The sequence below is a fragment of the Panulirus ornatus genome, chromosome 51, assembly GCF_036320965.1.
Source record: "Panulirus ornatus isolate Po-2019 chromosome 51, ASM3632096v1, whole genome shotgun sequence".
In the NCBI taxonomy this organism is placed as follows: Eukaryota; Metazoa; Arthropoda; class Malacostraca; order Decapoda; family Palinuridae; genus Panulirus; species Panulirus ornatus.
Window position 1 is genome coordinate 8,660,012 of NC_092274.1, and position 18,064 is coordinate 8,678,075.

Consider the following 18,064-nt stretch of genomic DNA (forward strand, 5'->3'; position numbering starts at 1 on the left):
TCCCCAATATATATATATATATATATATATATATATATATATATATATATATATATATTTATTTTACTTGCTCGCTGTTTCCCACATCAGAGGTAGCACCAGGAAACAGACAAAGAATAGTGTATATTCGTGTATATACATAAACGCCCATACATACACGTACCAACATACACACATGTACATAGACATGCATATATATAAATACATATTTACACAAACACATATATATATTTATTTATTTATGTTTATATACTTGATCGCTGTTTCCCATGTCATTGAGGTAGCACCAGGAAACAGACAAAGAATAGTATATACACGTGTATATACATAAATGCCCATACATACAGGTAACAACACATACACATATATATACACATACGTATACATAAATACACATGTACTTATTCATACTTGCTTGCCTTCATCCATTCCTGATGCTACCCTGCCCCACAGGAAACAGCATTGCTACCCACAAGGTCAGTTAGGTAGTACCAGGAAAACAGACTAAAATGGCCACATTCATTCACACTCGGTCTCTACCTGTCCTGGGTAATGCACCGAAACCACAGCTCTCTATCCACATCCAGGCCCCACAGACCTTTCCATGGTTTACTGCAGATGTTTCACATTCCCGGGTTCAGTCCACTGACAGTACATCGACCTCGGTATACCACATTGTTCTAGTTAACTCTGTTCCTTGTATACCTCTCGCCCTTCTGTATGTTCAGGTCCTGATCGCTCAAAATCTTTTTAAGTCCATCCTTCCACTTCCAATTTGGTCTCCCACTTCTCCTTGTTCCCTTCACCTCTGACACATATATCCTCTTTGTCAATCTTTCCTCACTCATTCTCTCCATAAGTCCAAACTATTTCAATGCACCCTCTTCTACTCTTTCAACCACCCTTTTTATTTCCATGCATCTCTCTTACCCTTTCATTACTTAATTGATCAAACCAGCTCACACCACATATTTTCCTCAAACACTTCATTTCCAACACAATTCCACCCCCCCCCCTCTCCTCTGTACAACCCTATCCATAGCCCATGCCTTGCAACCGTAAAATACTGTTGGAACTATTATTCCTTCAAACATACCCATTTTTGCTCTCCAAGCTAACGTTCTCTCCTTCCACACAGTCTTCATCACTTCCGAAACCTTCACCCCCTCTCCCACCCTGACTTACTTCTGCTTCTATGGTTTCATTTGCTGTTAAGTCCATTCCCAGATATCTAAAATACTCCACTTCTTCCAGTTTTCTCCATTCAAACTTACCTCTCAGATTACTTATCCCTTAACCCAACTGAACCAAATAATCTATCTCTTACATTTCTCTCAACTTTCTCCTTTCATACACTTTTCCAAACTCAGTTACCAACTAATGCAGTTTCTCAATTGAATCAGCCACCAGAGCAGTTGTCATCATTGAACAACAACTAACTCATTTTCCTAGCCCTCGCATCCCCAACAGATTGCATACTTGCCCTCTTCTCCAAAACTCTTGCATTTACCTCTCTAACCACCCCATCCATAATCAAATTAAACAACCATGGGGGACATCACACACCCCTGCCACAGACCGACCTTCACTGGGAACCAATCACTCTCTTCTCCTTCAACTCGTATGCATACCATACGTCCCTGGTAAGAATTTTTCACTGCTTCACGCAGCTTACCTCTCACACCATATAGTCTTAAGACCTTCCTCAAAGCATGTCTGTTAACCCTATCATATGCCTTTTCCAGATCCATAATTGCTACATACAAATCCATCTATTTTTCTAAGTATTTCTTTACACATTCTTCAAAGCAGACGCCTAATGCACACATCCTTTACCATTTCTGAAACCACGCTGGTTTTCCTCAATCTGATTATCTGTATATTCCTTCACCCTCTCAATCAGTGCCCTCCCATACAATTTCCCAGGAATACTTAACACACTTGTGCCTCTGTTGTTTGAAGACTCGCCTTTGTTTCCTTTGCCTTTGTACAATGGCATACTTTGTACAAATGCATTCCATCAATCCTCAGGCACTTCGCCGTGATCCAGACATACATTGAATATCCTTACCAAATAATCAACAACACAGTCACTCCCTTTCTTAATATATTCTACTGCAGTACCTTCTAAACCTGCTGCCTTGCTGGATTTCATCTTCTGCAAAGCTTTCACTACCTCCTCCCTCTTAACCAAACCATTCTCCCTGACCCTCTCGCTTTGCACACCACCCTGACCAAAATGCCCAACATCTCCAACTCTTATAATGAAAAACATTCTACAAACCTTCAAAATACTCCATCTCCTCACCTCATCACTACCTGTTATTACTTCCCCCTGTGCCCCCTTCACCAATATTCCCATTTGTTTTCTTGTCTTACGAACGTTGTTCACCTCCTTCCAAAACATCTTATTCTCCCTAAAGTTTAATGATGCTCTCTTACCCCAGCTCTCATTGGCCTCTTTTTCAACCCTTGCACCTTCTTGGCCTGCTGCTTTTTTTTCGTAGAACTCAGTCATTTGCACTCCTTCCTTGTAAATATCGTCCAAACACCTCTCTCTCCTCTTTCACTAACAACTTTACTTCTTCATCCCACCACTCGCTACCCTTTCTAATGCCCACTTTCCACCTTTTTCATGACACATGCGTCTTTTGTGCATGCCATTACTACCTCCCTAAATACATCCCATTCCTCACCCTCTCCTCTCTTCATTTGCTCGTGCCTTTTGCCATTTGACACTCAATCTCTCCTGGTACTTTCCCACACAAGTCCCCTTTCCAGGCTCGCTCACTTTCACCACTCTCTTCTCCCCAACATTCTCTTTTCTTTTTTGAAAACCTCAACAAATTGTCACCTTTGCCTCCATAAGATAGTGATCAGACATCCCTCCATCTGCCCCTCTCAGCACATTAACATCCAAAAGTCTCTGTTTTACATGCCTATCAGTTAACATGTAATACAGTAATGCCCTTTGATCATCTCTCCTACTCACATACATATACTTATGTACATCTCCCTTTTTGAACCAGGTATTCCCAATCACCCATCACTAATATCCTGTTTCATGCATCAAATCTGCTGGTACACATACTCATCTGGTCCCAAAACACTTGGCTCTTGATCGTTCTTCTCATGACAAGGTGCATAAGCACAGATAATCACCCCTCTCTCCCCATCCACTCTGTTTTTCCCACATCAATTTGGAATTTACTTTCTTACACTCTGTTGCACACTCCCACAACTGCTTCAGGAGTTGTGCAACTCAATCTATCACCAACTCCTGACTACTCCTAAGACTTTTCCAAACCATTCTTCTTCTTTACCCTTGAGCTTCGTTTCTTTCAGAGCCTGAGCATCCAGGTTTCTTTCTTCAAACATACTACCTATTTCCTTTCTTCTCATCATTGTTACATCCACACACATTGGGACACCCCAGTCTGAGCCTTTGAGGAGGATGAGCACTCCTCACTTGACTCCTCCCCCTGTTTCCCTTTTTAGAAATTGAAATGCATAATTGAGTGCGTGATAAAGTATATTCCTACAATTCTGCGAGGAATGAAACATGATAAGTTCCCAAGTGTGCTTTTGTGTAATAATGATATCATCAGGCTAGATACAAGAAAGAAATATAAGTCAGTTTATATACAACGAAGAGAAGTAGCTATGAAGCCATTTGATAAACAAGTGACCACCCAAATGGAGGTCAGGGGTATTCAAGTCCAGCAACTTGGGCATAAATCTGTTATGTGGACAAGAAGGAGAAATGTGCACAATTATTATCACCAATAAAGCTATCCAATTTGTGTAGACTTTCACAATTAATAATGTTACAGTTCTTTGTGTATTTAATAATAGAAGATTCAGTGATATTTTTCATGGTATAGGAGTTAGTTAATAACTGAAATAGTATTGTTATAGTATTGTTGTTGCCAAAGGCAGTGTTTTCATAAAAGTTTCAAGTAATATGGAAAGTAAAGTAAAATTATGATTGAAAGGGAGGACAAAGGTTCTTGGTGTCAAGGGGTGGTTTGTGTTCATCTTTATAAAGTGATTTCTTTGCCAGCTTAAGGGATTTATCAGTAAAAGATCTAGGATACTTTAACTTGGATCCAGTGGAATATATCTTGTCAAACTCGTAATCAGTAAACTGTGGACTGCAAATACGTAATGCCCATAGGAACATAGACTGGTGTTACGAACCTGTGTGTTCGTTGTGTCTATGTTATAGAAAGTTGTATGTTATAGGTAAGCCACGTGGTGATCTGGGAGGTCTCGAGATTCCTTGGCCGCTCCCATGCCATCTGCGATCTCACACACCCACGCCAGATGGCCAATAAGCTGTGCATGTCGCAATCGGCCCGGTAATTATTCCTCTGGTAATGTCAAGTGACCCGGGGTCAGCCACAAGGTCATGTTCAGGAAAGGTGGGCGCCCTCTCATCATCGTTGCATTGTCAGAGATGAGGGCTGGACCTTAGGCCTCCAGTCAATCACATCGGGATGAGGGCGTGACAGTCCGTCTTTTGGCCAATCATTTCTCCTGACCATAGCCAAAAGTGGCAGGTCAGGCCGGGGCTGGCTGCCCCTCTAAACAAAAGGCCCTGACGACTGCTTGGCCGTGGTTCCTTCAGCCATCACGTGCCCAGCAGGTGATGTAGGTTTTTCTTGTCTCATCCTTAGTCATTGCGGCCCACTGTGGCAACTCTGATCACTGACTGATGCACTGCTGCCTTAGATTGTAAAATGTTGTACTGTGTCATGTCGGGTCTGAGTGTTACAATGTATTATAACTTGTCACAGAATTGCCTGATGAATAAGTGTATCTTGTATCATGTTTCTATTGTCAGACTGTTAAAGGAAGATCTGGTTTGAAATCATGCTGAATGTGGAGTATTGAATGTCAAGCGTTAACAAAAATATTTGTACCCAATTAATGTGCTTTTATTTTACTTTTTATTTCTTTTATTATATGTAGATTTAACCCTGGTGTATACTTTCATCCCATAATGTTAAGGTAGCATTATCCATTGTGCGTAACAAAACGATTGGTCACCTTGCTAGGATTTGACCGTAACAAATAATTGGCGACCTTGCCAGGATCATAACAAACGATTAGTGACCTTGCCAGGATCATAACAAATAATTAGCGGGTTGATTGTGACATGCACAGCTAATTGGCCATCTGGTGTGGGTGTTTGACATCCCAGGTGGCATGGGAGTGGCTGAGGAATCTTGAGACCTCCCACATCATCACGTGGCTTACCTATAACTATAACATACAACGTTTTATAACATAAGACACATAAACATGCAGGTTCATAACACTGGAATGATGATAATTTAACTGTGTTCCTTAGGGCATTATGTATTTGTATTCCAGAGTTTATTGATGATGAGTTTGAGATGTATGAATTTAGAGAATGAAAATGAAATATGTGCAAGAGCATGGGGAGCAATGTGATGTACAGCGGAAATGGGTTCAAAATGAAATTGTTTCTGATTTACTGGATTTTAATATCACAATTTCAGGTATCAAAGATGCATGTCTAGTTACCTCCAACTGTAGTGCAATTATTGTGATTTTTTTTTTCCTCCAGTTAATAAATTTGCTTGTGAGGGAAACAGACTGATACCATGAAGAGATTGAGAGAGATGCTGGGCTTGCACGTACCTCTTCAAGGCATAAATGGAAAAATATGAGTGCAAGTAAACTGCATGCGTTTCATGTATTATCTCTTCGCCACATATATGTAAGGTAACCAAAATGATTATTGGCATACAGACCAGGTTACTCAGATGGAGATTTTGGTTACTTGACTATTATCCCATCCTCTTCAGAACACTGCATTTTGTAGACAGTGATGCTAGCAGTGAGGGGGTAAGACTGTTCAAAATAAAGCCATGTTTAAATGATTTGACGCTATTTTTATTATAGATACCTGGCAACTGACGACTGTTTAGCTCCCCAAAGATTTTTGTTAAGACATTCCATACCATTAAAGCAGAAATCAAATGCTGTTTGTCTTGTGAGATTATGAGTGCCTTTGTGATCAGCCTGTGTACGTTGGCAGGGGAAGTGAAGTAGTTATTGAGATTTCTCTTGTGGAGAAACTGGTGAGTGATTATTTTGGAAAAGGCCATACTGTGTATACAAACAATTAGTATACTTGTGTGTTCAGAGCCTGATCACTCAAAATCTTATTCACTACATCCTTCCACCTCCAATTTGGTCTCCTGCTTCTTGTTCCCTTCACCTCTGACACATATATCCTCTTTGTCAATTGTTCCTCACTAATTTTATCCTCTTTGTCAATTGTTCCTCACTCATTTTCTCCAGATGTCCCAACCATTTTAACGCACCCTCTTCTGCTTTCTCAACCACACATTTTGTATTTCCATGCATCTCTTACCCTTTCATTGCCTACTCGATCAAACCACTTCACTCCACATATTGTCCTCAAACATTTCATTTTCAACACATCCACCCTCCATACAACCCTATCTATAGCCCATGCCTCGCAACCATATAACATCGTTGGAACTACTATTCCTTTAAACATGCCCATTTTTGCTCTCCGTGATAATGTTCTCTCCTTCCACACAGTCTTCATCTCTCCCAGAACCTTTACCCCACTCCCCCACCCTGTAACTCACTTCTGCTTCCATGGTTCCATTCACTGCTAATTCTCTCCCAGATATCTAAAACACTTCTTTCTCCAATTTTCCTACATTCAAACTCGCATCCCAATTAACTTGTCCCTCAACCCTACTTAACCTAATAACCTTGCTCTTATTCACATTCACTCTTAACTTCCTTTCACACACTTTTCCAAACTCAGTCACCAACCTCTGCAGTTTCTCACCCGAATCAGCCACTAGAGCTGTATCATAGGTGAACAAGTGATTCACTTCCCAATCCCTTTCATCCACAACAGACTGCATACTCGCCCCTTTCTCCAAAACTTGCATTTACCTCCCTAACCACTCCATCCATAAACAAATTAAACAAACATGGGGACATCACACACCCCTGCTGCAAACCTACATTCACTGGAGACTAGTCACTTTCCTCTCCCTACTCATGCACATGCCTTACATCCTTGGTAAAAACTTTTCACTGCTTCTAGCAACTTTCCTCCCACACCATATATTTTCCATAAAGCGACTCTATCTGCCCTATCATTTGCTTTCTCTAGATCCATAAATGCTACTTACAAATCCATCTGTTTTTCTAAGTATTTCTATCGTACATTCTTCAAAGCAAACACCTGATCCACACATCCTCTACCACTTCTGAAACCACACTGCTCTTCCCCAATCTGATACCCTGTACATGCCTTCATCCTCCCAATCATTACCCTCCCATATAATTTCCCAGGAATACTCAGTAAACTTACACCTCTGTAGTTTGAACTTTGCCTTTGTACAGTGGCACTGTGCATGCATTCCTTCGTCAGTTAGGTGGCGCCAGGAAACAGACAAAGAATGGCCCATCTACTCATGTACAAATATACATAAACACCCATACACATACATATATGTACACATCCATATCAACACGTATACTGAAAAGGATCATAGTTTTGCGTGTGATGAAGTATATTCCTACATACGTAGGACAATCGCATGTTTACCAAATGGCGTCCTAGCTATGTCTTCGCTGTATATCAACTGACTGTTATATTTCTTTCTTGTTCCTCCCCTGATGATGTGATTATTACACTAAAGTGTACTTGGGAACTTACCATGTTTCATTTTCCCTGTGTCAGCAAGGTAGCACCAGGAACATACAAAGAAATGTTTCATTTTCCCCGTGTCAGCAAGGTAGCACCAGGAACATACAAAGAAAGGCCACATCCACTTACACTCGGTCTCTGTCATAGGTAATGCACTGAAACCACAGCTATCTATCCACATCCAGGCCCCACAGGTCTTTTTATGGTTTATCCCAGACATTTCACTTGCCCTGGTGTGCATGATTATGTATTTGCTGATAACCACGAGTAAAATGAAATGATGATAAGTCCCAAGTGCACTTTCCTGTAATAATCACATCTTCAGGAGAGATCCCTATGACAGTGATGATTACTTGAATGTGCACTTGGGAGTGTTTCATTCTCTTCATTGTTATCAGTAGTGTGTGTGTGTGTGTACTATTTTCTGTCCGTCCATGGAATTATCTTGATCATTTTAAAGGTTTTGAAGATTATCAGTTGGTGGTTATGATGGAATTGATGGCAGGTGGTATACATGAGCTGAAAGCAAGGGCCATTTATGAAAGTAGAGCATGTATGACCTTAGAATTATCCTAAACACCAGAAGAAAGTTTTCAAGATTTTCATTTGGTGGTTATAACTTTGCATAATGTCTGTAGTGACCCAGGTGGTTGATGGGCCTCGAGCTTAAATCACCATTTTGCTCTAAGAGTGCCTTTTGGAAACTGGATGAACAGAGAAGACTTTGTCTTCACTGTAGATCTGTATTGACCTTGCTTGTCTTCATTTAACTATTCTGGGTGTTAGAGAGTGCTGGAAGCATTCTGACACTAACTCTTGTTAGGTTGATGGTGAATTGTGTTCTTTTTTTAGGAGTCTAGATAAATGAGGTACCAGTATATAAAGGCACAAAATTTTTTCTCTGCTTTGCTTCATATAGTACAGTCTTGTGCATCAAAGCCTCTGACACAAGTAAGCAGTAAACTAAATGCAAAAGTCCTGTTTCTTTTGTGTCATTTTATATTTGAAAAACATTTAATTTGATTATGTGGAGTCCTTTATAGATATTGTATGTATTTAATATTAGACAGCGTGCCAGACTATAACTCGGTGATGGAAATTGTCATTGTTATCTTTAACTCCATTCCCAGATCCATGGGGGTAGACTAAGACCATACTGCCCCCTAGTTCATACATCCACATCCTTAATCATGTCTAGTATGTTATGATAAAAGAATGAAACCCGTTACACCTCGTCTTATCCAAGCAAGGTTCAGTAGTGCCAGAAGCAAGACAGTCTTTTAAGGAAAAATCCTTGATTTGTTCCATCTTGTTCCTATTTTTAGAATTGATAAGACAGGGAATATTTTCAGCCACTGCTCTTGCCTCTCTGAGCTGCCACCCACAACAGGAACTGCATTGGGTGATTCATTCTCCAGGAGCACTGTTGTGCTGTTTCACCCATTACTCAAAGTGTATTTTATTTGAGGTTTACCCGTATTTACACCACCACAGTACAAAATGCTTCAGTTACTTCTTTCCTCACTCATTCTCTCCATGTGCCCAAACCATTTCAAAACACCCTCTTCTGCTCTCTCAACCACGCTCTTTTTATTTCCACACATCTCTCTTACCCTTACGTTACTCACTCGCTCAAACCACCTCACACCACACATTGTCCTCAAACATCTCATTTCCAGCACATCCATCCTCCTGCGCACATCTCTATCCATAGCCCACGCCTCGCAACCATACAACATTGTTGGAACCACTATTCCTTCAAACATACCCATTTTTGCTTTCCGAGATAATGTTCTCGACTTCCACACATTTTTCAAGGCTCCCAAAATTTTCGCCCCCTCCCCCACCCTATGATCCACTTCCGCTTCCATGGTTCCATCCGCTGACAGATCCACTCCCAGATATCTAAAACACTTCACTTCCTCCAGTTTTTCTCCATTCAAACTCACCTCCCAATTGACTTGACCCTCACCCCTACTGTACCTAATAACCTTGCTCTTATTCACATTTACTCTTAACTTTCTTCTTCCACACACTTTACCAAACTCAGTCACCAGCTTCTGCAGTTTACAAACTCAGTCACCAGCTTCTGCAGTTTACTTAGATTCCCAAATTATATCTTATTTGAAATATCTCCTTTTAATCAGTACATAAAAAAGTTGCCATAAGTTTGAAAAAGTTTGTTGTTGTCAGGTTTGATGAAGGACGGGGTGGCATTGGACGTGGACGAGGACGTGGAATGGGTCGTGGACGTGGCAGAGGTCGTGGTGGCGTTCCTGGTGGTCCAGACACTCGAGGCAAGCGCGAATTTGACAGACAGAGTGGGATGACAACGACGGGAGTCAAGTCTGTGGATAAGCGAGAAGGCTCTGGATCTTATAACTGGGGATCAGATAAGGACCAGATTGAAGAGCAGCTGAATGCTGCACCTGCTTCAGACCTTGACACCTCTGTAGAGAATGTAGAAAAGGTTTGTATGGTTATGTATTTTAATGTAACATAACAATTGAAATATTTTAGCTAAAATAGTTTAGAAGAATTTAGAGTATTTTTGAGTTTCATATGGAAATCTTGTACGATGAAAGGTTCCTATAGTATACATATTTTATGTCTTTGTGTATTAGTTTTAAAATAATTTAATATTTGGTCAGGCCCCAGAAGACGTGGCTGCCACTACAGAAAGTGAGGAGGTTACCAAGGATGAAGAAATCGCAAGGGAGATGACACTTGATGAGTGGAAGGCCTTGCAAGGTGCCCGTAACAAGCCTTCTTTCAACATTCGCCAAGCTGGTGAGGGTGAAAATCAGGCACAGTGGAAGAAGACATATGTTCTCAAAAAGAAAGTTGAGGCGGATTCTGAAGAGGAGGAAGAAGAGGAGGAGGATGAGGTGGAGGTGCATCATGGCCGTAGGAAAGTTGTTCTTGACATAGACTTCCAGTTTGCTGACTCCCCTGGACGAGGACGGGGAAGAGGCCGTGGCCGTGGAGGCCCAGGGCGTGGACGTGGTGGCGATCGTATGGATCGTGGTGGGCGAGGTGGTGGCGGTGGTGGCAGCAGTGGTGGAATGGATCGTGGACGTGGACGTGGCAGTGGTCCTGGCACCCGTGGGGGGAGAGGAGCAAGTCGCCAAGAGGCTCCTAAAATGGATGATGAGCACGACTTCCCAAGCTTGGGTTAAGTTAGCGAGTGTTAGACCTACTAGTGCTGCTCCTGCAGTAAACAAACCTGCCCTCATCCAGGTTTGCTCTTGCTAGTCTGGTAGCACCAATAAATTATGGGGCCCCTCCACAGCTGAGTTCGAAAGGTTAGGGATCCCTATGCGTAAGAGTTCTCCGTTGTTCCATTCTCATCAAGCATCATTCTCTTAAACATGGCAAGTTTTCTTTCTTCAACTATAATACTGTTGGAGGAAGACGGAGCATTGTGACTAGATCTCTTCATGGACTTTAATTATATTCACTTTTGGTACAAGAATTGACCTGTTTAATTTTGTCACCAAAGCTGTTAAGGCTTTTGATTCTTGTTATTGCTGTTGTGGATACTCTGGAGAGTGTAGTGCTCAAAAGATAATTTCCATTACAAAGGATTTCATGTCATTTCTCCCAAAAGCTTTTGTTGTAAATATTGATAAATTAACTGTCCAGGTGGTTGATGGGTAGTGATGGTTATATTGTGTACATATGTCAGAAGCCCATATTGTCTTTGGTTTTGTGTGTTGTACTATAGCCGTCACTACCCTGGCGGAGGCTTGCCACGCTTTTTGTACTTGACATTGATTAACACATAGACCAATAAAAACAGAAATTGTGATGCTTTGTTTAATTGAACTTGAATATCAGGCTGATTGGCAGTTTTATTTTTGAATTAACTAAAGTGCCCTTTGGGGGATGTTTTGGAAGTTGAGCAAAGCCAACTACAGTATTAAGGTAAAATGCATTTACAGCAGTGCATCCAATAAAAAAACCACCCATAGTACAAATTTAAGGTGATAGTTTAATAGGGTATGGAGAAGTGAAGGAAGTCCTGTATCTGAGGTTAAAAATTGTCAAAAAAGTTTACTGTATCAAATAGGAAAGGTAACAAGGCTTTTGTTAAGAATTGGTTACGTTGTGATCGTGTTTGGTATTCTTAAGGTATAAATACAAATTTACTAACTGGGTGGCATAGGGAAAGTTCTACACTCACTTGAATTAATGTTTTACCAAGTTGAGGGAGTAAAAAAGTATTCGTGTTGCCAGATGTCATAGGAATGACTTGGAACCTGTTTTGAAGATCGTTTTAAAATTTGAAAATGACTGCCACGTAATGCTCATTTCCGTCCATTATATCGAGGTGATAGGGATTAATGTCTATGGAATGATAAAATATTAGCTTTCTCCATGCTACCCAAGGCCAATGTTTATCTTGTTTTCTATGACATATTATTTTTCCCTGAATATTGGTACATCTGAACAATTCTGATGAGCAAATCAAATAAATAATGAAGTTAAGTACATGACTAGTATGTTTTATACATCATTAGTGATAGTCATTTATAAACTTTTGTATTTGAACTTTCCCATGTTGAATGAAGAGGAAAGCAGCCTCTCGCCACACTCTGAATGGTATGCAGTTATTGTTACGTTCACTTCTCCATACTCAGCTTTTGGAGATAGCTGATTATTGTTAGAGCATCACTAACAAAGGTTTGTTTGTGATGCAATACATCAAGCTTTTTTGTCCCCTTTCTTTATAATTTGAGCTTAGCATGGCCATTGCAAAACCCAATAACTAATTTTACTATAACTTAAGGAAGGAATTTTAAAGGTGGAAAACAACAGTGCCTTTGACATTGGGTCAAAAGATCAATGTTGCTGCAGTGCTTGGGTTGATACGGCAGTTTCTGCCCAGTAATGAAGGTGCCACGAAATGAAGTTTTGGATTACCTTTAGGTTGAATAGCTTTCTCTCCCATGAGTTTCTCCACTGTTTATCTTCTGCAGAACTTCAAAACCCATTGCCTGAATTTGATTTTTGGGGAGCATATTAGATAAGGCCAAGACTGCATTTTCGAGTTAATTATGATCAGCACATTAATTTTGATGCAAGTGCTTGGATTTCATTAGCTTTGTTTTGTTTAGGATAAGTGAGTTACTTTTTAAATTTGTAATCGGAGGTCATCACTGAGCTTTGTTATTGCACAGTAATTATAGTTCTGGCTAGATTTTGTTAGTGTTCTATTAAATCTGCTTTTCCATGATCTGTTATGAAATGTAAAAGGAAAAGCATCATTGGTTTTTTGGTCAGAAGAACAATTTCTTTGCTGAACTTTTTGAGTTAATATCGTAGGTTGTTCTACCACAATAACTAAAGCTTCTTGAAATGAAACTTAAGTTATTCTCATGGTTATCAGCTATTCCTCTGTCTGCCTGTCTATGTTTAGTTTTATCCTAACTTTGCAGGGTTAGTATAAAAGCCAGTCAAAATGAAGATATTGAAAATGGTGCCATTGATTTGGCAGTTGAAAGTTGTGCCACCAATGCACTTTTAAAAGTTGATTTTGCTTCAGTATAGTTGATTTTAATTCATCTCCATGTAGTTCATCAACATGTGTTTTCAAGGAGACAAGAAAGGTCCTCATTGACTTTAAAGATACAAGTCCACTTCACTCACATTTTTGGATTGTTACTGGGTAGGCTTCACAAAATTTTGCTTGTGTGTTTAGAACAAATCAAAGAAGGTCCCTGTTTATTTTAGGGCTGGAAGGTTAGATTCATTGCTGTGCTAAATATTTTTGTTTCCACTGAGCCAAAGTTTTACTGGATGAATTTACTGAAGACTTGTCATGGGTGTTCCCCTTGGTCCAAGGCAGGTTCATAGTCGTTTTAAGGTCTTGTGTGTCAAGGTCAGTGCCACATTTGTGGGTCAATTCACTTTAGTACAGCCTTAGTTCTACTGAAAGGATTGCATTATGGTAGGGTACACGTATTATCTTTGGTGTACAGAAGTGTACAAAAAGCCCCCATTGCATACTTTGTCCTTAGGTCTAAGCTGCTGCTGCTGCTTATGGAGATATCTTTTCTTCCTCATGACCAGAGTTCTGGATGGATTTCTTCATGACTCGAAGGTCAGCATTACCAAGTGTCAGTAAGATTTTGTATCAGTTTCATTTATAAAAGTATTTTGAGATCAAGCTTGTATGATGAAATGTGGGGCACAGTGATTGTTATCCATCACTATTTGGCAGTAAGAAGGTTGTGGAACAGACTTGCGTGTGTGTTAAGTTTCAGCTTGGATCTACAATGGGCCCAAACCACAAGCTAAGCACTTTCAGAACACTGATTGCTAACAGATATCGACAAGAATAGATTTCCTTAGTATCTTACACAATTCATCTGCTACACCCTGGACTATGCCTCACCTACCTGGTTGTCCACACCTACACAGACATATATAAATGAAGTTGCAAATCACAGAAAACAGAGCATTTAGAACAATCAGAAGTTGCAAATCACAGAAAACAGAGCATTTAGAACAATCATTGGCTTTATAGTAACCACAAATGCTAAACAGTTACACAACAAAAAATTCCTTGTACAATCCTACTTTAAGATGCTATGCAACTGCACCAAACATCTCTAAAAGAAACAACTTAATTACTAATCCCCATTCTCTGTAATGAAAGGCTAACCCAACCCATGTGCTTCAGTGACCTTCGCTTACAGATCCTCCAACACTTACAGAACATATACCTACTTAAAAGACCCGACAACTATTAAACAATGTCCCAAGTCTGTCGTAAAGCTGCCACACCACTTACACACGCATCTTGAAAACACTTTCCAGTCGTACGCGAGTAACACTGTCTTGCCTAATGTTTGGACATCGCCCATCCCTGCAATTCTACAATTTCTGAGCAACAAATATCAAGACCATACTTGCAATGTAAATATCAGTGAAGACTGAACATTGATCATTTGTTGTACATCCTCTTCCCGTTGACACTCGTGTCACTGGACTGTATGACCTGTGATCTTGGGAGCCTTCTAGAGGATAAAAAGGACTCTTGGAGATGGAATGAATATTCTTTCATACCTGTTCTGTTTCCTGTATACTGGGGTAGCATCAGGTGTGAAATAATACACCACAGCTGTCCATCTACAACCAGGCCCCACAGACCACTCATGGCAGCCCTAACAAAATCCTTAACATCTAGAAACCTGCCATTGTAATACCAATTGTAAAAATCTCCAAACTATATATTTCTCCCTCCTTATCCTGCCCTATGTTACATCTGCCCTCCATATTCAAACTGAAGAACTATCTGTAGAGTCAAACAGACACCCCAGTTTCAGCCAAACAAGTTTGCTTCAGAACCAAACACTCCTCCAGCACTCTACACACTGATATCTCACAACTTAGATGGCTTCAACTGATTACAGCTCCCATCCTGTATGCTAATACTGGTAATAGATATCACATCCTTGGCCTCTTGGTTGAAAAGATAAGCATTACTAATGACAAACCAGCATGGCCCAGCCTGGGGTTGAACCCTCATGGGTATGGCAGTTGGCCTACACCAAATCTAGGTGTTCGTCCTTTGCTTGTGACTGGTTTACACATAGATACCAGGCTAACATGTCTTACTAAAGGCTCAGGGATGGGGCGGTACAGTTCCACCTTAACATGCTTGGCACTAAATTATCTGTAGTTACACTTGACCCCATCCCACTTAAACCACTTCATATCTAACCACCACCCCCAAGCAGAAAGGAAAAGCTTACCCTTGCTTCACACTTAAACGATCTTTACTTCACGATCCTCAATCTCTTAGAATAACCTGACAGGCAGTAAGCAACCACTCCCCCAATTCCAGAAATACACCTATCAGAAGCCACACAACCCAGACAAATATGCGACACTATCTTGTCCAGTTAGGACATCCTTATAACACTACAAAGGCCATTTCATAATCCTAGACTCTTCACAGCCATGTTGCAACTACCACAACAAAGATACCTAACTCTTACTACTCAACTGGTGTGCATTCTGTGCATGTAAAATCATCACTATTGAGTACTTCATGAATGGTGGAAGTTGCTGGCCGCTGGAGCCTTGTGAAAGTAGAAGGGGCTTCTAGGTTGAAGTAAATGCTTTAAACATACAGCATGGGGCTGTGAAGTCACAGCATGGCAAGTGAAGTCACCTTTGACGTTGCCGTATCGCTGGTTGTACTGGCTCATCCAAGCACTGCTCATAAGGAATTTTCATATCCATGCAGGAGTCTATGGAGAGAGGCTCTTGGTAACATCACAACTTATTCTTGAATATTAGTTTGCTTGTGTGTCTGCAATTTTGATACTAGAGATCGGGTTTCATTTATGGGTTATTTGAATGCGAGAGTGGGTAATGTGCTTGTTGATAGCTGAAAAAGGAAATTATTGTTGATAACAGGATTAAAATGAGGGAAAGTTGGGAAGTGGGCTTCATTAGATTACACACAAACTGATAGATGTGCAAAAGAGAAACTCGAGGATGTGATTGTGCTGAATGGGGCAGCTGGTGGGATGTCTGATCTTTACCTGGTGAGGCAGGGGTGAAGATTTATGAGGGACTTTGGGGAAGAGGAAATGGTACAGGAGAACATGGTGGTGAAAGTTAATGAGCTTGGAAAAGGATTGTGTGAAAAGATTGAATGTAGAATTGCACTGAGTGAGAGTAAGCAATGCCAAGGGAATGCGTGAGGAAGGGGAGGTATTAAGGGAAACTTAGGTGTGTAGCATGAGGAGGTGGGTTGGTGAGAAAGGGTGCTGAATTATGGGTGATAAAGTTGCTGTTGAAAGAGAGGAGTATGGGCAATACTTATAAGGAAGGAGTGCAAGTCTATTTATTTATCTGTATCTCTGATGCCTGTTCCTTGATGGAACTCCCATCAAGGGATGGCCATGGCAAGTCTCCACTTATTCCTGTCCTTGCATGCCTCCATCACATACTCCATTCCATGTATTCGCCATTTCTCTCCCATGAGTATTCATCCACCCTATTTGCCCATGTCACAGGTGGTCTCCCTCACACCAATCCCCTTATTTGAAATATTATACATGCAAACTCCAGTCTTGCATTCTTTTCACTTGCCCAAACCACAATGTATTATGTTTCACCCACTCAACCACTCCACAGTTCATTCCCTTTGCATTCCCTGCCATACCACATCTCTCATACACCCTTTCATTTCTTTCTTAATTCCATTTAGTAACACCACATGTTCTCTAATATCTCATTTCCACCACCTGGATCTAAGATCAGGGAGGAACTGTGTGTCTTCAGGAGTGGTAGAGGGAATGGGGATCAGGTGTTTTGAAGAAGTTTGCGACTCTGTGACCTCCGTTCCAGCTGCATAGGTCAGGTTTGGGAGGACTATGCTGTCCCTTATTCCTCTCTTCACTTCTGTCTTACACTTGTATCGTTCATTATTCTATTAAGGGACTTGGTGACTTCTAACCTGTACTGCTCTTTTCCTTCTTACCAAACTTGCCCAAGACAGCTACTAAAGACTCGAATTCTCTCACCTCATCCAGCCTTTCTCACCCCATATCCAAAACACAATTTATACACTTTCTTCTTTCACTCTCTATATGGTTTTACAAAATTTCTACTTTCACTCGTTTCCTTTCAGACACCATTACTTTTACTTGCATTTATCTTCAGTTGCCTATGGTTGCACACATCATAAAACTTGCTTACAACCTTGTGCAACTCCACTTCAGTCTTGGTAAACAACACAGTATGATCCAGAAACAGGCTTGCCATCAGCCACTGTATCTCACCACCACACTCCTCGGCACCCCTTTTCCCTAGTTTTGCTTTCATCTCTCTTATCACTACATTCATATATATAAGTATCATAAAGCCATGGTGACATCACACAGCCCTGCCTCACACTTACGTGTATATTGGAACTTTTGCTCAACTCTCCAACCACTCTCACACAAGCATTTGTTCCTCTGAAGAAGTCTTTCACACCATCCAGAAGTTGTACCCATCACATATATCCTTAACACATCTCATAAAACATTATATTCGACAAAGTAATACACTTTCTCCAGATCCATAAAAGCTGCGTACATCTACATACCTTTCGCTAAATACTTTTCCGTGGTCATCTTTAATACAAAAATCAGATCCACACATCTACCTTTCTTATGTCCCCTTTCTCACTTATTCTGTATTAGTCACTCTATCAATTAATATTCTCGCATACACTTTTCTTGGTATAATTAAGACTTATTTCCCCATAATTGCTAAATACATCCTCAGCACTAAAATTTTCCTTTGATGAAAGGAACAGTA

The 18,064-nt window shown here is 40.6% G+C and overlaps 1 protein-coding gene across 1 annotated transcript; it reads left to right on the plus strand.

Moving 5' to 3' along the window:
• The first annotated feature begins 7,646 nt into the window (after window positions 1-7,646).
• Window positions 7,647-11,546, plus strand: LOC139764925 (uncharacterized). The gene is made up of 3 exons (XM_071692004.1): window positions 7,647-9,243; window positions 9,831-10,205; window positions 10,387-11,546. Exons 2-3 carry the CDS (start codon window positions 9,975-9,977, stop codon window positions 10,912-10,914), a joined length of 759 nt encoding a protein of 252 aa, XP_071548105.1. The 5' UTR covers window positions 7,647-9,243; window positions 9,831-9,974; the 3' UTR covers window positions 10,915-11,546.
• The last annotated feature ends 6,518 nt before the right edge of the window (window positions 11,547-18,064 follow it).

Excerpts from the sequence above, each read along its gene's own strand:
- LOC139764925 (XM_071692004.1), top strand. The coding sequence starts at position 9,975 with ATGGGTCGTGGACGTGGCAGAGGTCGTGGTGGCGTTCCTGGTGGTCCA. Across the intron at positions 10,206-10,386 it reads CTGTAGAGAATGTAGAAAAG|GCCCCAGAAGACGTGGCTGC; the intron begins GTTTGTATGGTT and ends ATATTTGGTCAG.